General features: G+C 39.8%; 2 protein-coding genes across 2 annotated transcripts; one reads left to right on the top strand and one right to left on the bottom strand.

Annotated features, from left to right (window-relative positions):
- Positions 1-329: 329 nt before the first annotated feature.
- Positions 330-8,524, top strand: tgif2 (TGFB-induced factor homeobox 2). The gene is made up of 3 exons (XM_077573209.1): positions 330-627; positions 3,229-3,470; positions 5,161-8,524. Exons 1-3 carry the CDS (start codon positions 609-611, stop codon positions 6,493-6,495), a joined length of 1,596 nt encoding a protein of 531 aa, XP_077429335.1. The 5' UTR covers positions 330-608; the 3' UTR covers positions 6,496-8,524.
- A 374-nt stretch (positions 8,525-8,898) lies between these two features.
- Positions 8,899-16,141, bottom strand: myl9b (myosin, light chain 9b, regulatory). Its single transcript, XM_077573210.1, has 4 exons — positions 15,980-16,141; positions 11,047-11,250; positions 10,821-10,982; positions 8,899-10,155 (listed from the first exon to the last, which is right to left on the bottom strand). The coding sequence occupies exons 2-4, from the start codon at positions 11,228-11,230 to the stop codon at positions 9,980-9,982; spliced, it is 522 nt and encodes a 173-aa protein (XP_077429336.1). The 5' UTR covers positions 11,231-11,250; positions 15,980-16,141; the 3' UTR covers positions 8,899-9,979.
- Between the last annotated feature and the right edge of the window lie 7,236 nt (positions 16,142-23,377).

Here is a 23,377-nt window from a genome sequence, read left to right as displayed (position 1 = left end):
GACGGCGATATAACAAGTACATTTGGCTCAGTGCTACGTCATGCCGCCAACAAACTGAATGTGTCATCTGCATAGCAAAAAAAGTGATTTTTACACGTAAACTGACTTTTTAAGGTTCAAATCTTCAATTTCAATCTCATGTGTTTTACATTTTGAATGGAATGGCCTTTCCGTCAGTTTGGATGACACAGAGCCTGGCTGTTGTCCAAACGAGCGCCGTGATTGGTTGACAACTGTCAAAGAGGCAAAAGAGAAGCTCGTGATTGGTCCACAGCCGTCGATAAGGCGGGACCATTCCAGTGGCGACTGTCAAGATTGGCAAAGAGCTGCGGTTGCTGCGTGCAGGTAAAGAACAAGCGACGCCAAAATAAAACATTTATCATCGGAAGCAAGCAAACAGTGGGATGGGAACTGGCCGTCCGCAGAAAGACCTTCGCGCGGAACAACCACAAAGGCGACGCGTTTAGTTTGTGGAAGACGGGAGGGGTGAAAAAGAAGCGTGTGGGAAGAAAGTGCTGTTGTGTCAACCGTCGTTTGTCTCGCGGTCACGCTTCCCCACAGCAGCAACTTGGACAGCTGCGTGCTTTCCAGCCAGCCATCAACAAAGAATGAAAGCATTCAAACGAAGTAAGTGTTTTTGCAATCTCTACCTTTCCATCCTAAACACGAACTGTTTCTGTGGGGTGATCCACATGTGTCTTTACCGTTGGTTTAGTATGGAATGCGTGTTTTGTGCGCGTGAGTGTGTGCGTCGCCAGCCAATGCGGCGTGTTTATGTTTGATTGTGGAAGGGACAGCTAACCAGCTAGTTATCTCCGGAGACAGCCCACTAGCCCAAAGGCATCGTGTCCATCTGGCCGAGACGACACGCGGCTCCCGTCTGGCTCCTTTTGTGTCCAAAACTACCGAACGCTCAATTCTGACGGTTTCTTAAAACGCTCTCCATCAAACGTGGATGGCTTTGAAAAACGTGCTAGCAAGAAAACTTGTTGGTTTCGGCTAACGGTCTCGTGCGATGCTGAGATTTTTTTGTCGCTCTATTAAAAACACTCAGTGCCGACTCTTAAACGTTACTTCGTGATTCTTCAGATCAATTTTTAACGCAAGAGCCAAGGACAGTATTAAGCTCTAAAGAGACTCGTTTACGCAACTAGTGCTCGAACAGATATGGAAGGAGCACGCGCTTGTAAACAAAACAAAAAAGTTATCTTTTGACAATGAGGTGCCACCAATGGCAGACAATGTGGCTCGGGCTAACAGCTGGGAGACGCAAGGAGTCGACAGCAACAGGATAAAGAGGGGACATCGAGTTGGACTTTTAGCGGTTGGAAAAAAAGATGCCGAAATGGACTACAGTTCATGCAAATTCTGACAAAGCAAGGAATTTTGACTTTTCTTTTTCTTTCGGCAACTCTCCTTCTAGCGTTATTTTTTGCCGTGAAGTGCTCTGATTGGTCAATCGCTGCGAGGAATTCTTGACCTGCCGTAAATCGGGAGTTTTACCGTGATTTGCCTGCCTCGCTTCAACCTTCTGTCTCTTTTCACAACGTTTTCAATTAGTTTTGTGACTGAAAATAGGCTGTTATTGGATTATCAGACTACTATACTACATTTGATTTATTAGGGAATTGATTTATGACATTGAGATCAGAATTATGGCTTGAGGAATTTCTTAAACACACGGGTATCAACGAGATGACCTCTACACGTTGTGATCAGGCACTGACGTGAACGTGCAAAATTGTGTTATTCATATAAGCTTGTAAATGTATATAAGTGATCATGATAATATAGCCACAAATTTACAGCAGGCCGAGAATTGCTCACTCCGGCGATTGACTAATCTGAGCTGTTTACAGCAAAGTAACACTAGCAGGATAGTTGTCGGACATGGCAATAAAAGCACTACGTTTGTGCGTGTTTTGGCAGTTGATATTTTGTCGTGACTGGCTACTCTCCTGCTAGCGCTATTTTGCCGTGAACGGCTCTGATTGGTCAATCGTTGGACCAAGTCATGCACTGGGCTTGTTGCTGCCTTGCCTCACTCATTTTGATTTGCCATCAAATATAGAATGCTATCGGCATTACCAGCTAAATCCTAACCATAACCCTCAGAGCAAATAAGATGTCAAGAAATTGTAGTGAAAAAAAAAAGTACACCACGGTATTCGAACCCGAGACCCCGCACTTTCGGGGTGTACAGTACACCTCAGTCAATATGCAACGCACTAGTCTAGTACACATTTGCTGACGCATAATATGTACCTGTAGTTCTTGCGTGATTCGCGGCAAAGTAGCGCTTAGTGGCGAGTTGCCAGTCACTGCAAAATATCTTCATTTTTTTTTCTTTATTAAGTTGTCAGTGGACCCAAACAAAATTCACCAAGAAAATGTCATGCAATTCTGAGCATTTGCAGATTAAATCTTTATAGTGTTTCTTCCCTGTGTTGTATTTGTTTTTAAAATGTTTGGCAGGTTGGGTCACATCCTTGCAAGTCCGGAATATGTCCCACAGGCTATAGGTTTCATTCCAAACTAGTAGTAGTGAACTTTACTTGTCCAATGAGGGTTTTATTTGTTTTATAATGTTGCAAGACCAGTGAAATGCTCCTAATCCTGAATGTGTCCTGCGTAGGCTAGGTTAACTACAACCACAACACAATTAGAGAAGTGGGGGTTCTCCAAATTAGTTGTAGTTACTAGTTAAAATTTGTTTTCCAATGCAGGTCAAATAAATGTTTGCTGTGGGTTTAGCACACAAGTCATAGTAATAAATTTGTATTGTTTCCTTAGAACGAGGTTAAAACAGCCTACTTCTTCCTCGCATGGTCAATGGACTCTTGGGCCAGCAGCCACTGTGATGTTGATATGCACACAATCTCCTTTGTGAAGACAGGCGCTGCCCTGGGGGTCAGGTTTCACTCTACCGCAGAGAGAGAGACATTTAGTGCATTCTGTGGCCCACCCCATGGGATCAGGCATGTTCCATTTTGAAGAAGAGGTTCCCTCCATTGGCTACCCAAAACTCTCAAAAACAAATGGAATTAGCTCACTTTCAATGAAGCTGGATTTTTAAGACCCATTGAGGTTTTGTTGCTTGTACCAGATTGTTGAAAGTCAATTATTATCATTAGCATTAGTTGTGGCTTAATAGAGCATTTTCTTGTATTTGCATATAATGGATTCTGTCTACCTGAACACGGCTGACATCTTGTCACCTTTTCCCAGCTGTGGAAGAAGAGCGTCACATGGACCAGGAGCAGTCTTCTGCGATGTCGGACAGCGATGATGGCTCCCCCCTCGACCTGTCAGGAAGGGGACTCTTTGGGAAGCGCCGTCGCCGTGGCAACCTGCCCAAAGAGGCGGTGCAGATTCTAAGGAGCTGGCTGTACGAGCACCGCTTCAACGCCTACCCCTCGGAACAGGAGAAACTCAGTTTATCCAGCCAGACCAACCTCTCTGTGCTGCAGGTAGGAAGCCCCTTTCAAGTTATTCCACATCTTGCAGTATGTTTGCTGAATTAGCCTCTTTTCTGGGGGTTGTTCCGTCTCCTGCAGACAATCAAATGCTGACCATGTGAATAGGTTGAAGAAGGAAGTGTTTTTTTGTTGAGGACTGAGATTGTAAAAAAAAAAAGAAGAAAAAAAAGAGGGAGTGCAAACTATGAAACGCACAGTTTAAAATACGGTGGTGAACAAGCCGGAGAGGTTTCTTTCATTTCCTCTCGTCTCATCACAAAGATGCGCATAAGCCGCAAGTGTTCCTCATGTTGTCGGTTCACTGGAATGTCTTGGCCAGCATCTCCTTGTGGCTCAATATTGAGCACAGCCCTTCATCATTGCCATGTGTTTTAAGGAGGTTGTACCACAAAAAGGAGCGAAGATCATGTCTATACTTGCAGATACAAATTCATGTGCATGAGATGGGAATGTAAGTAATTTCCTTAAAAAACAAACTATATTTTAAGTTTGTTCTGTCAGTTCTTTTGTTTTGTTGAAGAGAATAAGATGGATTTGTCATAGCAGATGTGTGTGGATGTAGATCCCATAGCTAGTCATGCTCTTCTCACACAGCATTTTATTATTTGTATTTATTTACTTTTTTAATCATCTTAATTCTTCTGTTTGCTTTCTTATTGGCTATCGTTCCATTTCACATCACTCGGACGCCATACACAAAGATTTACTATCGGAGTTGTTGAACAGGTGTATCATTCATGATTGTGGGATCCTAATTTTGTGAGCAAATCAGCGAGGGGAAAACACTCCGGATGTGGTGGATAGTCTTTTAGAGACATCCAATAAACAGATTAGAAAAAAGCCCCATTGTCAATGCATGTGTCCCTTTTTCTACTCCAAAGTAATTTGAGCTTCAGTAAAAGGCTCTTCTTCAGGTTGCAGTCATTGCTTAAAGATCGCAAGTCTTGTTAGTTTACAAAACTGTAGATATGAGAGTGTGGTAGGGCTAGACATGGATCGATTACCGGTTTTAGAAACTCAAGGTTATTTTGAATAACCACTACAACTGGCTGTCACTGGTAATGGGCTCTTCTTTTAATTTTTGAGGGGACGTCTAAGCAGGGCTCAATATGATTGGCTGCTTTCAGAAATTGAGTAAACTTGCCGCCTTTTAGAAGTTAATTGCCGCCAATTAACAAGAGGAGATACTGTAAACGCAGATATCTTTTTACTCTGATGGTGCATTGTCCTTAAAAAACTTGCCAATTGGTACTAGTTATCCCCAAGGACAACATGACTAGCACATGGGTCTGTTTCTAAAAATAGCTGAAAATGACTTTTTAATAATTATAATATTTTGTATTTAATACTTTAGGGACTTGTATCGGTCTGAAAAAAAGTGGTATAGAACATCCATATAATACACAGTAATTTATTGCTTGTTTAAAAAAATACATGAAAAAATAATTTTGCATATTGCATCGCAATTTTGAGGGGAATAAATTGCATTTAATTATTTCCCCAAAATTCAGCCCTAGTTTGTGTTTCTTCATATTTCAAGTTTCGACTGCATAATGATGGTGTGTCACGGTTTAATTACATATTTAAGAGTAAGTGCAACTGGTTGTAATCATGTTTTTCCCACTGACAAACCCTCACTCTACAATTTAACCACTCGTATTGATGTCCACCCCTTTTTCAGATCTGCAACTGGTTCATTAATGCCCGCCGCCGCCTCCTGCCCGACCTGCTGCGAAAGGATGGAAAAGACCCCACCAAGTTCACCGTCTCGCGCAAGTTAAGCAGCAAGAGCGAGGGCCACTCGTCCCCTGGAGGTGGCGCCAGCTCCCCCGAAAGGCCCGTGTCCAGCAGCTCCACTCAACAGCGCCCGTCTGTCATCCGTTCGACGCCCACGTTGGACCTCTGCGACCTCGGCAACACCGCCACGGCCATCCTGACCGGAGCGGGCAATGCCGCGAAGGACGGGTCGGTTCAGGCGCTGATGAAGCTCGACACGCACAGACTGCTAAAGGAGGCGGAGGAGCAAGGAGCCAACACGGCAGCAGCGAGCCCAACCGGTGGCCTCTTCAACACCCCTCCTCCGACTCCGCCTGAGCTCATCCCCACTCAGGATTTTAGTGATCTAAGGCTTCTGGTTGACGCCGCACTACAGAGAGCAGCGGAGCAGGAGAACCAGGTCCAGGAAAGCCCCAATATTTTGAAAGAGACTGAGAAGGTGGAGTCGCCGTGCACGAGTGACATGGGCCCCACGCCGCCTCCTGAAGACAACCAGCAGGTCTTGGATCCATGCAGGGTCCAGAGTCTGATGGAAAAGGCTATGGCAGTGTCAGTGACAGCCGGAGCTCCAGATATTCCTCAGTCTTCAGCTCCATCTGCAACAGCTTCAGTCCTGGTCTCTGCCCCCAGGTTGTCCCCCCTGCCTATGACCAAAGTCATTTGGAGTCCATTGGAGAAGGACCCCAAGCAGTCACAACTTATGCCAACCAAGTTAGCGCAGCCAAAGTCCGAGAAGCAGTGCCCCGATCTGGATCCAGCTCCAGCCTTGAATCCTCCTCCAGTACCAGCCCCAGCTCTGCTTTCTTCTACCTCCGTCACTGGCACAAGCCAAGCCTCACCAGCAGCCATCGCTCTCGTTCCAGCAGCCCCCACTCCAAGCGTCACCTCGTTCGCAGGCCCGCTTTACCTGCCCTTCCATAAATCGCACCTTTTCCCCTTCGCCGTTCCGTCGCCGGCGTCGCCTCCCCTTCATCCCACCCCGGTCGCCACTTCTGGCCAGGCTCCACCTCAACTCCTCAAAGCGTCCAGGTCAACGGTGGCGCCTGTCCCGGGCCTCTCCTCGCTCCTCACCACAGCCAGCGAGGGAGGCGGGGTCGGCTCACAGAGAAACTCGTCAGTTGTGCCCAGCGTGTGGAGCATGGTCCACGCCGAGACCAGGCAGTCCAGCCCCCTTCAAGTCGTAAAGGCCCCCATCACCAGCACAGTGTGGGGCCCGCAACACACAGCCTGCACACAGTGAGTGGCGCATGGGTGCTTACATTTTGTTGGGGTGGAAAGTCCAAACAAAAAAACTGAATGAATTTGATCACCATTCCTTACTGAGTTGACGCTTGGGCCTGCAAAATACAGGACTTTTATTTTGGATGTATGATTTTATTTTAAAGAGCTGCTGGTTCAAGCAACTTTATCTTCTTTCTTTTTTGAAGTGACAGTCAACCCAAAAATCTTCCTTACAAAAATTTTCTATGCTACCGCACTAGACTTAACTGTATTCGGACTAATATGGTGTTTGTGGAATTATATATACAGCAGCAAAATCCACCCGTTTTTATCCATCTCGGGCGGCCATTTTGTGAAAATGACTTCGCAGTTGCTCAGGGTAGCAACAAATCATGGCTCAGCTTCAGAAAACCGGTGAGCAGTGATTGGTTGTTGCCTGAGCAACTGTGATGTCATTTTCAGCCGACAAGTGGCAAAATGGCTACCCTCTGAAATTCATGAAAACAGGTGGATTTTGCTACTTAATTCATATTCAAGAAAGGCAAAATTTAAACTAGTGGGAGTACATAAAATATATTGTAAAGCAAATTTTTGTGTTGACTTTCTCTTTAAGTGCTGTAGAATCAAGCAGCTGTTGTTAAGTGACACTCTTAGCATTCCATTCAGTGCACATGAATAGTAGAGTGTGGTCAGCGAGGCCTTCAGTAGCAATCTTTCTTGAATGTATAAAAGCTGTTCAAACTCGTTACATTTGTTTTTACTCGGTTACACTAACAACAGTCCTCGTTTTTACTGTTCAAATGATCCTCATTGGTTTGTTTTCCTCATGGGGGTTAACTGGAGTAAATGGACACCTCCTTCAGTAGTGCTGTATAATTTATGGCTTGTTCCACAGTTATTTTATAGCCAAAGGATTTTCTTGTGTGATGAGTTATTGTCCATTCAACAGTATTGTCGTTTGTTGAGGTGCTTTTGGAATGAAAGGACGCTCACGTTTAGCTCTGTTACTGAAGTCGATGATGGTGTCAAGTGTGGCAGCTCGATGACATCATGCTGACACTCGGCACCTTTTTGTCTGAGGCAATTGACACAAGTCTGATCTACATGTGAGATCTTACTACTTGGCCAAAGTTGAATGTCAACTGACTAATGTTTATGAAGTGCCCCACACACCCCCCCCCCCCCACCCCCCAGTCTTCATCCATCTGTGCTTTAGAAATGTCCAGTCATTCATAAAATCGTAGTTTCCATGAAACTGTCTTTAGAGTAACTGCAATATATTTGTGCGGCTGAATGTCGACATCATAGAGATACTGTAGCACAATTGTCAGGTTCCTGTTTACCATTCAACCATGGCCAGTTTGTACCGTTACGTACGTTGGATGTGCAAAGAGATGGGTGACTTTTATTTTTTGTATTTTTTTTTTTTTGTAATGCCTATCCAGTTCCTTCTAGCTGTTTGTTCACATTGAATCTCATTTCTGTCAGTTCTTTGCAGGTTTTGTTCATGTTGTCAATGGATGTTTATGTATACCTCATTTTACACAGGTCACGCCATGATTAGGTCTTGCGTAGAGAACTAAGTATTAAAGTACTATTTTTTTATTTTTACAATATGTGGCTTGTGGTTCCGGAGATGACTGGTTAAAATAATTACCGGTAGATGAAAAGGTTTTAGATAGCAAGTGTTTTGTATGTTTTAGATGCTTGACATTCCAGTTGGAAAAACATTTTTTCTATGTAAATATTTTCAAGGTCAAGGCGTTTTGAGTTTGGTATAATGACATATTTATCTCAAAAGATTGTCATTTGTTCACTGCCAAACCCATTCAAAAAAAGTCTTCATGATGTTACTGACCGTTAGCAGTATGACGGGCTTCTGTGCCTTAAACCTTTGACTGAGGGATTGATGATGTCACACCTGTTTTGTTTTCTTTCTTTCTTTTTATATATCCATGAGCTCAATAGTTTGTGCAATATATGCCTTAAACTTCAAGTGTGTTTTGTATAAGCGTTTCAAAGAAATAAAAGCTCAGTTTTTCATAAAATCAATGTGTTGTAGCATTTTATAGTATTGTCAATCTTTACTATGCTGTATTTTACAGCAAACGTGTTCCTTTATTTTTAAAAGCCATGCTAAATGGATGCTCCATCTAATAAATACTGAATACAACAGGAGTATGTCTTTAAAGAATGTGATGGATATGCTGCCGTCAATCAAAGAACTCTCACTCAGTTCCAAATAGAACATTATCAGTGCAGGGAAATGTTATTTTCTACCTAACAAAAGATGCAAAATTCACTCGACTGACAGCACTTAAAGGAGATTATGAATTACTTTCATTGATTATATTACTTAGACGTTATGTTCAGTTTCAAAAAATAATTGGTAGAAGACAAGAAAAAAAACACTTTTCCAATATTCAAAGGGCATGGATGAACCTACTTTATTCACCTGAGTAATTTACACCCTGTGGGGGTTCACAACACACATGACTGATCCTGACCAAATACACAAAACCAGATGGTGAAATTAAAGTCTTGACCACAAACCTGATTCCACTCCATCAAGTTCACATACTACGCACCCAACATTTGATTGTCATACAAAGCATGGAAAGGAGTTTTTATCCGCTACTAAAATCATTAAAAAAATAAGCAACTCATTTTTCCTATCATGTGTCAAATATTGTATTTTTATCACAGTTCCTTAGCAGAGGTGACAAATCCAGGTCCAGAAAGTAAAATCCCTGCCACAGTTTGGCTTTAGCCCCTGATGCTAGCTAGCTAGCTCCCTAAAAGGTAAACAAGCCCCATGGGAGCGAGCTAGCTAGCTAGCTAGCACCTGGGGCTAAAGCCAAACTGTGGCAAGGTTTTTACTTTATAGACCTGGCTCTGTTCCTTTAAGATCTTGCTTCAAATTTTCTCATAGACCCCTATGGCCACAATAGGAGCGATATACTTCTCAATCCATTTAAAGGCCACATAGTTAGAATATAACTAATTCTGGAGGAAGCTTGCAAAATTTCTTACAAGCATGCTAGCTAAAACGGTAGAAAGAGGTAAACATTTCTGGTATTTTACAACTGATTGTCCAATCAGCTTTCTGCTTGCAGGTGTTGTAAAAAGCATCTCAAAGCTATAAGTAGGTAAGATGCAACACTTCTTCATGATAACCTTCAAGGGAGACTTGGACCTACAGTCCCTTCCAAAAGTATTGTAACGACAAGGTCAATTCAAAATCCAACAGAGCATGCATTTTATCTCCTGAAGGGAGACAAACTAGAAACAAGCAAGAACTGAGAGAGGCTGCAGTAAAGGCATTTCAAATGAATTAATCTTGCCATTTTAATACTTTTGGAGGAGTCTGTATTTAACAAACAAATTAATCCCCTACCTTAATTAATAAAATGACACATGTACTTAATAAAAGTAGAATGTGAAAATGTGAGCATTGACGTGTGTGTGCAGAGGCAAATGGGCGGTCGCGTCCCCGTTCTACTCTACTCGTCATCCTTGTCTTTGGCACCGTGTTTGAGGATGCGAGTGAACTCAGCGTAGTTGAAGTTGCCCTTCTTGTCAATGGGCGCCTCGCGGAAGAGCTCGTCCACATCTTCGTCTGTGAAGCGGTCGCCCATTGTGGTCAAAAGCTCCCTCAGATGGTCCTCGTGGATGACACCTTGGAGGGAAAAGGGGAAATTGGACGCCATATTAAAAGGGAAAGTCAACCTAAAAAAAAAATATTGACAATAATATGGTCTAGGAAACCTCACTTCTCAAAATATGATATTCTGGTTCATATTGTGTTCATGGAATATGAGTTGAGCAGCAAAATCTAGCAGTTTTTATCAATGTCAGAAGGTGGCCATTTTGCCGAGTGAAAATGGCATCACAGTTGCTCAGGTCTGAGGTAACAACCAATCCGGCTCAGCTTCATAAAACAGGTGAGCTGTGATTGGTCGTTGCCTGAGCAATTTGGCCAAGATGATGTCATCTTCAGTTGACAGAAAGTGGCAAAATGGCCGCCCCCTGAGATGGATAAAAACGGCTGGATTTTGCTTCATAACTCATATTCCACAAATAGAATATTAATCAGAATGTCACGTTGGGACGAGTGAAGTTACACAAAATTGTCAAGAAATGTTTAAGGCTGACGACCCTTCTTAGTTCATCTATCCATCCACTTTCTATAACGCTCGTCCTTATTAGGGTCGGTGTGAAGATCTGATCACATTTTATGAACAATTCACACACACAAAAACAGGTAGCCTACAGTCATTCTAAAAGGTTCACATAATTTTTCTGCGTCTATTTTGACGTAAGTGAACCAAATCATAGACTCACCAGATCCTTCCTCGTCAAAGCAGGCGAAGGCATTGCGGATGACGTCCTCTGGGTCGGTGCCATTGAGTCTTTCTCCAAACATGGTGAGAAACATGGTGAAGTTGATGGGTCCAGGTGCTTCGCTCATCATGCCCTCCAGGTAGTCATCAGACGGGTTTTTACCTGATGGCAAGAAAATGTTGTCAACCAGGAAGAATGTTCATGATAAATGTTGGTGATGATGTACCCAAAGACGCCAGCATGTCATGAAGATCCTCCTTGTCGATGAAGCCGTCCCTGTTCTGGTCAATCATGTTGAAGGCTTCTTTGAACTCTTGAATCTGAGACTGGTCAAACATGGCGAACACGTTGGAGGTGGCCCTCTGGGGGCGCTTCTTTGTCGTCTTCCCCTTGGCGCGCTTGCTCGACATGGCGGCAGCTGAGTTTAGGCCTGTGCACAAAATGGTTTCAAGGTGACATATTTCATCACTCTTAACCATCTCAGGTTTCATATTTTTCTATATTTTTTTGCATGAATGACTTGGGTTGAATAATGTATGAAAACCATGATGGATTCCCACAAAAATTATGTGGACATACGTAGGCATGTGCTAATCAGTCTGAATATATTAGAATGAAACTCGCAATATTTTTCATTCTATTCACGCCGTTAGGTTAGCTGTACTCTGTGTACAGTTCCCTCATAGACAAAAAGCATTACAATACGTCACTAAAGGGAAAAAAAAGAAAAAAAAGTGACCGTGTGACAATCGTGTCTGAAAATATTCGAACGAAACTCGCAATTTTTTTGATTATATTAACGTCGTAAGCGTATGCATATCAATGAGGGAACGTATATACCAGGGTATCAAACATACGGCTCGTGGGCCAAAACCGGCCCATCAGGTGGTCTACTTTGGCCCATAAGGACAGAAAATAAACTGCAAGTTTTTCACTGAAATTAACTGTTATTAATTTTGTCCACTGGAGGGCACACTGATGAGCACTTAAATGACATTCTGAAATTTGGCCATTACTCTGGATTTAATGTAAACATTTTGCACTCATTTTCTAAAAAAAAAATTAGTTTTACTATTTATTTGTTATTATTATAAATGACAACATTCTGAGACTATACTGTACTTTTAATTAAAGCGGAAATATTTTTGACTTGTGTTACTTAAAGCTTATTATTCCACGGACATCCTGGTTCAACCCACTCGAGGTCAATTTTAGGTGAACAAATAGAAGAAGAAGAAGAAAAAATTGGGGGGACGTGGCCCCTGAATTAAATTGAGATTGACACCCCTGGTATATATATCCTTCAATAATTTGTTTGCGTTGACAGTGTGATGATGAAATTAGTATTGGCGCTTTGAAAGATTTTCTTTTGCTGAAGTATGTTTTTGTTTTGTTTTAAAAAACAAAGAGGCAAAGGCAGGCATTATAAACAACATCTTTTTGCTTGTGTTCTTGTACTTGTACAGGGTGACACCAATAAAAAATAACTTTTTAACAATCCAATAAAACCGATTAAGAGTGATGGAAGAAAAACATTGTATGCATAGTAAATGAAACCTTAAAACATGATATTTAAGAAAAAATGATGGAATTTTCATTTTTAAAAATGGTGTTCTGTGGATGTTTTCATGAAATCTGCTGTTGAGATTCCTCATTGACCGCTGCAACATCTCAGGTGGGATTCCATCATTGTTTTTTGAATGGCATATTTTAAGGTTTCAATTACTATGAATAAAGTATTTTTCTTCCACCACTCTTGGTTTTATTGGATTGTTAAAAAGATAATTTTTTTGTGTCAACTTGTACATCCTAAAATCAATGAATGACTAAAGCTAATCAAATAAAAACCATCAATCAATTTATCAATCTATATGGGGATCATACTTGCCATAGTGCATGAACATTATGAGTTCTCATTATTCTAGTGTTTTCTCACAGTCTCTCTCCAGTGATGGGTGTGAAAATGGCACATCTCCACACCAGCTAACTTGACATGCACCCACAAATAGACCTGTCAATCATATTTGGCTCTGACGTGCGCGTCGTGGGATGCGATTCGTGATTGTTGTTGATACCAAGAGAGCCCGGTGAGGTTTGTGCAGAATGGAGCGGGTCCGTTTTAATCGATGAGTCACACTGGGGTGACATCACATTCTTTGTATTTTATTTCAACCAGTTGCAAAGTGAGAAGATGGTTGCCCCCACTGCCCCATTATGTTCCCAAAGGGCTGTCGGTCTATTCTTTCTCTAAATTGTTATATCAATCCTATGTAAACACCAAAAAATATGTCATATGTAAGTTTAACTTACATTTGGGTTTAAGATTCAATTTGTTATTGTACACGGCTGTATTTTCACGTATACAGTTCTGGGTTCACGGTCCTGCTATTTTGCAGTTTTGTTTTTGTACAATTTCCAGCTCTATTTTTGTTCCACCTTCCATTTATTTTGTTTGTAATTCTACTGTCAACCACTTGATGGTGACAAACTATTTAGTTTGACAAATTTGAAAGAAGAAGAAAGAAAACAGGTAGTATTTCAGCCTCAGCCTAGTTTTTGTTGAGGATTATTGAATTGAATGTCAAATCCTCCTTAATCCTGTTTTATGGCTACACAACGTGATGGCTTTAAATTCATTTCATAATGTACATCAGTTTGCTGGGAGGGATAGACAGGATTTGAAAACAGGATTTGTTTACTCACATATACAGTATATGTTATCCATTCCTCTTGCTCTCTCTTAATATGTGTTTAACTGTGTTATAATTATTATTATTATTATTATTATTATTATTATTATTATTATTATTATTATTATTATTAGGGGTGTGAATTGCCTAGTACCTGGCGATTCAATTCGTATTACAATTCATAGGTCACGATTCGATTCGATACCGATTAATCCCGAAACAAATCTATAAATTGATTATTGCGATTTTTTTTACTCAAATTTAGAGAATACTAATCAGTAAACTTGTACACTGTAAGGTTTGTATGAAAATGTATTTATTTATCTGAAAATTCAGGCTTATAACTGAGCCACTGCATTTAGCAATCAGGTTGCAGTCTGTTTCATGTTTGAACAGCACTGAAATAAAATATTAAGGCTTAATGTTACATTAATATAACATCCTTCCATGCTTAATATGTGAATCCTAACCCTACGTAAGACGTTTTGTTGAATATTCCCATAAAAAAATTGATGTTTAAAAATCAATTCGGCCGCATATCGAATCGATTTGAGAATTGCACGCTCTAATATCGCGATATATTGCCGAATTGATTTGATCTAACACACCTAATTATTATTATTATTATTATTATTATTATTATTATTATTATTATTATTATTATTATTATTATTATTATCATTATCATCATTATTTAAAAGTGTGTTTAAATATCTTACCCCAAAAAAAGCATGTCACCATTTACAACTGTGCAGTTATACTTCCTAATTGTCTTGTCATTAACTCATAATAAAAATGGAAATGTTTTAATAGAATATCATCACAATGACTATATCATGTTAATGAATAAGCTCATTACTGGCATCAAAGCACATTCCAAGAAGGTTAAGTCACTACTGGCCTACAATTTTGTTCCAAGCCAGGCCCTTCCTGTTATGCCCTCGCTTTCCTGCACTCTGCCATTATTTCAGACAGCAAACACTTTAATATCATTTTTTATATCTACCTTGCATTTTAAAAATCATCTGAACTTTCATTCAAACAATGAAGTGTAAACTAGTATTTATACTGTCATTTTATAACAGATTAAAAACAATCTTGACAACATTTAGTTTAGAACATTGTTTTTATTTTCGTTTTGTGTAACTAATCCAATATGTTGGTGTGCAACCAGTTACAATTACTTCAACCAGTTCCTTGCAACTTATTACTTATTACTTACTTCCTGTTGAAATGGAACCCAATTGGATGTTACACAATTTAGAAAACAGAATGTCATCCTTACTATCGTTATCTAATGTCTTCTGACAGTTAATTTATTCATTTATAAACTGTTACCAAACTATGTAATAATCAATTTATAAACCATTAATAAACATTTCATAAGGGTACTGTTACTGTAAAGTATAAAGTTAAGAAAAAAAAGAAACAAGTGACCAATGCAGACATAGAATATATTGGTTTGGTTTGTTTTTCATAAAAATACATTTTGTCTTACTCCCAACATCTCACTCTAAGAATAAACTGGAAAGGAACCAGCATCTAAGTTCCAAGTTATCCCCTAAGTAACCATGAAATTCCACAATCAGATAACGCTGTCTCTCATCCACATCACCAAGCAGTGTGTGTGTTGAAAGTTGAAGTCGAACCAATGTAAACAGTCTAATTTGAGGCCCTCTAATTGTGTTATCCGTTTGGCTATAGCTAAACAGTAGAGGACTGTTTCCAGGACAGAGTATGATCAATGAGTACAGTTCATTGAGTGCGGAAATCAACAAACAGAATCACAACTTTTTTTGGACCTCGGCAGCTGAGCTTGGCTTGTTGGGTTTATCATTGCATTTGAACCAGACCATTGTCAACTATTCGCACTTTTTTGACAACATACATTCTTAATAAAAAGGTGCCGGTAAGAATAGAATGATGAGAAATAATTCCTATTTCCTAAGAATTGTTACTCTTTATGTACAAAAAATATATTTGACTTCCACAGTACTTCCTCTCCATACTGTACTGTGCGACATCGGATGCTCATTGAAGTTTTTACAGGTCCCAATTTTGGGTGCTGACCCACCAGTTGAGAATGGCTGCTCTTGACCTTTTTCTTTTTAATCCTAGCTCAACTTCTCTGACACAAAAACACACCCACACAGTCACTCACACAAGGCAGATGTAACTAAACAGCCTTCCTGTCATCCCTTACCACTCACCCAACCATGAGTTCAAAGGTCATGAGTTCCAAAAACACAGAATGTGGAGCGTCAGTGAGGGAGCAAAAGAGATCTAAATGGGTCAGAGGAATTCCACTGTGTAATGGAGCAAGAACACATCCAGTACAGTGCACTCCATCCAGCATACAAACAAGCCATCTGTGCAGCACACAACCCACTACATCTTCACTCGCGGCACATTTAAACACAATCACAGCACTCTCAACACCGCATGTAGGAAAACAGCTTTCGTTCTCACCTTGGCTTCAGGTCGAACTATGCGGGAGTCCCTCAAACACCCTTTGTCCTCTGCTCCAGACACAGCAATGTGGGAAGGGAAGCAGGCAGTCCCACGGAAAAGTTTGTTTAAAGAATCAGACCCTCCCCTTCCCGTCCCGGCCAATGGTGAGGTCGGCCCGGCCTGTACAAAGACATCCCAGAGCCAGGCCGTTTCTCCATACAAGGCGAAAGAATGCACAGGCTTGCAGCTTGCTACTGCCACACAGACACAAGCGAAGATGTTTGTAGGGGGGAGTACAGGCAGAAATGACAGGAACTACGATAAGGCTGCCTTATTTAGAGAAAAGGGACTCAATATTTAGGAGGGTGAGGTGCAGTATGGGGCAGTGTTGTGAGCATCAGTGTTTGAGTTATAAGAACAGCAGTTCCCTTAAATAGGAACTTTGCTTCGCCACCACTATGACATAAACAAGCAGGAAACCATTTGATTTATGCCATCATCATACACTTCCCTTCATGGTTAAGATGTGCAGTGAGAGAGACCCATCCATCCATCCATTTTCTTTTACCGCTTGTCCTCACAAGGGTCGCGGGGGTTGCTGGAGCCTATCCCAGCTGGCTTCGGGCAGTAGGCGGGGTACACCCTGAACTGGTTGCCAACCAATCGCAGGGCACACAGAGACGAACAATCATACTCACAATCACACCTATGGACAATTTGGAGTGTCCAATCAACTAGCCACGCATGTTTTTGGAATGTGGGAGGAAACCGGAGTACCCGGAGAAAACCCACGCAAGCACGGGGAGAACATGCAAACTCCACCCAGGAAGGCTGAAGCCCGGACTCGATCTCACGTCCTCAGCACTGGGAGGCGGACGTGCTAACCAGTCATCCACCATGCCGCCTGCGAGAGAGACCCCTATTGTGTATTGAGCAAACTTTCAATATAGCACTACCAAAAATATTATAGTTATAGTAATAATGATCCTACAACATTGCGAAGAAAAAAAAAGTTGGTTGAGCTCAAAATTTTGAGGCTACAAAATACGGCAAAATTCTAAATTGTGCAATTCAACAAAAATATTAACACATTGTTTTTGAGCAAACAACTTGCATTCTTGTTATTGTTTTACAATCATAAATGTCAATAATTTATATCTAGAAGTTGTCCTGACTTAAATGACTGTTTCAGCCCCAAAAATACAAGTTGTGTTTTTTTAAGTGTACTTCTGCGACGACGACGACGACTACTACTACTACTACTACTACTAACAACAACAACAACAACAACAACAACAATAATAATAATTTTGAATAAACATTGAATACCTAGAAAACGTGACAATAGTTACTTTGGGCTGCACAACAATACTCCGATATTTTTTTTATATGCAGTATGCAGTTTTGTGGGTTATCTGGTTCTCTGAGTCGTGTTCAACACAAAATATACCACCAGTGTGTTCAATGACCACCATGAGGGAGTGTAATTAATTAAATGTAAAACTTAGTTTTATTTATAACATCATTTTATACACAATATAATTTTGGGTGTGTTTTTATGATGCAGTGTTTACTGAGTACCTTTACTTTCCTTGTCTTTAAAAAAGTTTAAGTACCGTCCTGTAAAACGTCAATATAAAGAGCAGTTGTTCTACAGATGCAGTAACGCCCTCTGTTGGATGAAACCACTTGATATTTAGAAAATACTACAGCATACTAGCCTACAGTCATCAGTACACTGATTTGAAAACTTTCTAAACCAAATACCACCTAAAAAAACACACACACAAAAACTTACCTCTCCAAGTGCCACCATCATGACCACGATTTAAATAGTGTCGCTTACAAGACCCAAGTGTTCATAAAAAACTATCTAGTGTTAGGAGCAGGTGTTTTTAACATTACCAACGCAACATTATGCACAATTTGAACATTAACATTCTGAAAAATAAAATTGTACTTTGGTATTGATTATTTGAATTCCATCCATCCATCAACTTTCTTAACCGCTTGTCCTCACAAGGGTTGTAGGGGCACTGGAGCCTATCCCAGCTGGCTTTGGGTAGTAGTAGGCAGGGTACACCCTGAAGTGGTTGCCAGCCAATCGCAGGGCACACAGAGACAAACAACCATCCACACTCACAACCACACCTATGGACATTTTGGAGAGTTCAATTAGCCTGCCTTGCATGTCTTTGGAATGTGGGCGGAAACCGGAGCACCCGGAGAAAACCCACACAAGCACGGGGAGAACATGCAAACTCCACCCAGGAAGGCCGAAGCCCGGACTCGATCTCACGCCCTCTGCACTGGGAGGCGGCCGTGCTAACCAGTCAGCCACCGTGCCGCCCTTATTTCAAATCAAATGAGCCATTTTCTACATTTCAAATGTTCCTTGTTCTTAATTGAATTTGATTCATGTTTACATTTACGACATCCCTACAATCGATCTTATTAATAATAAAAAAGCAAGAACAAAAAAGACTCCACTCTGTGTTAACGTCACATTGACATATTTCAGTACAAAGACTGATCACTTCACTTCACAAAGAGCTGAGTACACACATTGACTTCCATTGACACATAGCTTCCAGGTCATGTGATCTATTGACCCCAAATCAGTGCTTCACCGTAGTGGCATGTCTGCTGGATGATGCACACCTCTTATTTTTTCATTTTAGATCACTGCTTATTTTTTTATATTTTTTTCCTGCAAAAATTAGCATTTTTGCTCAATAGCTTCCAGGTCGTGTGACCTATTGACCCCAAATTAGTGCTGCACCGTAGTGGCATGTCTGCTGGATAATGCACACCTCTCATTTTTTATTTTTAGGTCTCCACTTATTTTTAATGATTTTTTTTCAGCAAATATTAGCATTTTTGCTCAATAGCTTTTAGGTCATGTGACCTATTGATTCCAAATTAGAACTGGCTCATAGTAGTCCGGTAAAGTTAGCAAGATATTCGCAAATTCGAAGTTATGGGTTCAATAACATAATAACTAAGCATCATTAAAATGCAAACAATGTTTCTGTCTAACCACAATAATATAGGCAATGACCTACAAGTTGATATGACTTCATTTTGAATGCACCTACTTGTCATCGGAATGAGGAATATGACATTGTTTCTTATGAAGAGATGACGCGGAGAGTGCGCAGGCCCGCAGGGGCCGTCAACAAATTAAGGTTCTTCTTCTTCTGCTTGAGCTTCTGCTTCTTTCTATTAATGACGGATTGCAAGCAACATACATGTGCATACCGCCGTCTACTGTGCAAGAGTGTGTAGCACTTATGTCTCCACCTATAGTCCTGAAACAGTCGCCCTCAATTTTTTTTAAAACTGCTTCCCTCACACTCCTGATAACTGTAGGGTTAAAAATATAAATATGAATGTACTAATAAATAATATTGATTTGTTAAATCCGAATACAATAACAACAGCACAGTAACAATTGATACAGCTGCACTATTAGATAACATATTAATGATATAAGTGATCATCCAAGGCTATTTTGATAAAAATAAAAAAATAAAACCAACATGAACTTACACATCAGAAACAAGACTAAGAATACAACACTCCATGGCTGCCTTCAAGTTGGATTTAGAAAAACATAATTGTTCTGAGGTCTATTCAAATGATAATCCCAATAACGCATACAGTGCATTTCAGTCTACCATTATTTATTCATACAATATACATTGTCCATTAATAAAAGTCACAAGAAAGTATAAGGGTCTAAATAAGGCATGGATGACGAAGGGGATAGAGAATGCATGTAAAACAAAAAACATTTTATACAAAAGATTTATTAAATTGAGAACTATGGAAGCTGAAATAAAGTACAAGACCTACAAAAATAAACTATTGAATATTATACAAACAAGTAAGAAAGATTATTACCATGCACTACTAAAGCAGAATAAAAGCAACAGACAAGAAATATGGAAAATACTAAATCATGTGATTGAAAATAGCTAAAAAAATAAAATAAAAAATAGATTATCCCGAATATTTTATAAAACATAAAAATATTGTTATTGAAAAAAATTCTGACATAGCTAATGATTTTAATGAGTATTTTAATGTTGGCAGTAATTTGGCAAAAGAAATCCCTGAGCCAAGAAACAAACATGAAATAGATAAGCATATTTTAAAAAAAAATCCATCCACTATTTGGCTTAATGCTGTTAATGATACAGAAGTATTGTGTGTTGTTAAAATATTAAAAATAAAAAGTCCAGTGACTACTTCAACATTGATATGACATTAGTAAAAAGTATTATAGAATATGTTGTGCAACCTTTCACATATATATATGTAATTTGTCGTTAAAAGCCGGTATATTTCCATCATAAATTAAAATAACAAAAGTCATTCCTATTCATGAAAATGGAGAACAACATTTATTCACTAATTATAGCCAAATATCACTGCTGCCACAGTTCTCAAAAATTCTAGAAAAAATATTTTCATATAGACTGGACAATTTTATTGAAAAACATAAGCTTTTAAGTGAAAATCAATATGGGTATAGAGAAAAACAGACCACCTCAATGGCAGTCATGGAACTCGTAGAGGCAATATCTACGATACAAATATAACATAGATGATAAAAAATGTACTGTTGGAATTTTTATAGATTTAAAAAAAAGCATTTTAATACTATAGATCATTCTATACTAATGAATAAATTAGAAAGATATGGCATAAGAGGTTTGGCATATAAATGGATGAAAAGTTATTTGGATAATAGATATCAGTACTTACAGCTTAACAATATACAATCAAAACACTTGATGATTAGTTATGGAGTCCCCCAAGGGTCTGTGCTAGGGCCCAAATTATTTATATTGTATATAAATGATATCGGTTGTGTCTCAAAAATATTAAAAAGTGTCTTATTTGCTGATGACACAACTCTCTACTGCAGGGCCGACCCATGGCATAGGCAAATTAGGCGGTTGCCTAGGGCGCCATCTAGTGAAGGGGGTGCCAAATTGCTGGGGAATTTTTTATTTTTTTTAAAATACCCCCCTCAGGTTTTCCAAAATAAAATATGTAAATGACACTGCTATTTTGGGGGGGGGGGTGCATTTTTGTATTGCAGAATTGCGTTGTTTTATTGTGCTATTATAATATAGTTGATACTTTTATTTTGAAGGATACAGGAAAAGGTCTCATAAACCGGTAGGAACTGACGTAAGTAACTTACGTACTTAGTAGCACCGTCTTCAAAGTGCAGAGGAGTGCGTGCCACAGGAAATCAGAGAAAACTGAAGTTTACAACTAATTCAGTGAACGATTCACCTGGCTGAGAAGGGGACGAGGTTTGTATTGGAGCAATGTTTTATTGTTTAACTAATGTTGCTATATTTCATGTTCATTGTATAATTTACTGCATAGTAAAACGTTACCGTTTTTGTCCACTGGAGTGTGCTAACGCTCCTTGGTAAATATTTAGCAATGCTATTGCTCAAGATTCTGTTTTATTGACTAAGAATCTATATTTCTGTATGGGTTATTTTTGTTTGAAGGTATTTATAAAGGCAATAGGCAAGGTTAAATGTTTATTTACAATATAATTTGTACTCAAGAGACTGTCAAGGCTATAAAAGGTAATAATTTTAGGCAATTAATTTATAGTATAAAGTACGGTGACCAAATGTGTCCTCTTTTGGGAGGTAAGACCATTTTCTTATGTCCTGTTGGGGCGTTCTGGGTTTTTATAAATTCATAAAAATGTCCGGTTGGTATTGCGTGACTAATAGGAGGTGAAGTACACTGTGTAACTGCGACTGGTACCACAATTTTAAGGCCGGGGAAAGTGTCTTCTTTTTTTGGAAATGGAAATATGGTCACCCTAGTGACCTAGGCTTAAATACAGTAAAAGGATACAGGGGGTAGGGTGATGGGGGGCTACAATCTACACTTTCGCCTAGGGCCGGCCCTGAGGTTAGGTCTGCAGCATAAATTTCCATGGTATGGTTACTGAGTTGGTACACATAAACCACGTTGATGGAATGAAACACTGACGTAAAATGAGCCAGGTTTATTGAAATGAGCAAGCCTTTTCTGCAGCATAAATTACCATGGATGCTGAGTGGGAATTTATATAACACACCTTGATGGAACGAAACTCTGATAAAAATGAGCCGGGTTCAGCAAAATAAAAAAGGCTTTTCCTCAATCCGGCTTGATGGAATACCCCCAGGGGTCTATTTCACAAAGTTGGTTTAGTGAGAACTCTGGGTCAAGAAACTCTGAAATGTGGGAAACTCTGCATTTTCCGTTTCAGAAAGGGAGGTAACTGAAACCAGAGAAAAAGAGGTAACTCTATCTTGTTTCATAAAAAGAGGCCATTTAAGCTCTCGGTCAGTCACAGCAGTAACATGTTCCATGAACCAAACCTGGTTGGTTGCAGATTTTTCACAATGAACCTAGAGGTTTTCTCTGTCTTCGCCTCACACGGCATCCATTTCCTCATTCATAAAGTCCGCTCGGCGAGTTTTTGCGTAAATACGCAATAGTCTATAGTCTAAAGTCCACTTTTGTCATGAACATGGCATTTTCTTTTGACAATGACCCTATTGATGAAGGTGCCGCTTTATTGCGCAGGGAATTAAATTTTTGTCGCGAGACTGTTATCACACCACGCATAGATATGCTCGCATTTCCGGACAGTTATCTTTTTGAGCGGTACCGTTTCACATCCCAGTCCATCATCTACATAAACAACTTAATCCGTCCTTACCCACCCAGCACCAGACGTTTAATTTTGGGTTAAAAATCGGGTCCGTCCTTCTTAGACTTTATTTAGACCAAAACTGGGTCATGTTATAGCCCATCGGATGTGGTCCAAATTTAGACGTTGAAATATGGGTTGTGTTATAACCCGTCCAATATGGTCCAAATGTAGCCCCAAAATAGTCATTTAAAATGTGGTTAGCCCAAAAAATAAGTTGCTTGTCCAAATTTAATTCAAAAATTGTTGAAGATATTGCTGATTTAAAGAAGAGGGATAATGGGAAATGGAATTAATTGCTGGGATCACCAGTAGTCCCGGGAGAGGAGCTACAATACATCATTTACATTTACATTAAAAAATATATTAAACAAAATAGCTTTAGTAGCTACTCAAACGGCTTGTAATTACGTGTAATAATAATTTTAAGCAATGACATCATTACCAAAGCTTAAGACGTTACGGTACGGCTTTGGGTGATCTAATTAGTAGTTTTAAAATTCTGATAGACAGTGTTAAAGCAAGGAGCGGTTCTTTTTCAGTTGGTTAAAGATGTAGGCTTAGAGTTTTACATCACATCAACAGTCTCCCCGCACCGGAAGGTTGGGTGCACTATTTGTGCATATAATCCATTGTTTTCAGTAATATATGCAGGCCAAACTCCAACG

This window comes from Vanacampus margaritifer, chromosome 8, assembly GCF_051991255.1.
Source record: "Vanacampus margaritifer isolate UIUO_Vmar chromosome 8, RoL_Vmar_1.0, whole genome shotgun sequence".
NCBI lineage: Eukaryota > Metazoa > Chordata > Actinopteri > Syngnathiformes > Syngnathidae > Vanacampus > Vanacampus margaritifer.
Note: the sequence above shows the minus strand (reverse complement) of the source record. Positions and strands in the feature narration are given on the sequence as shown.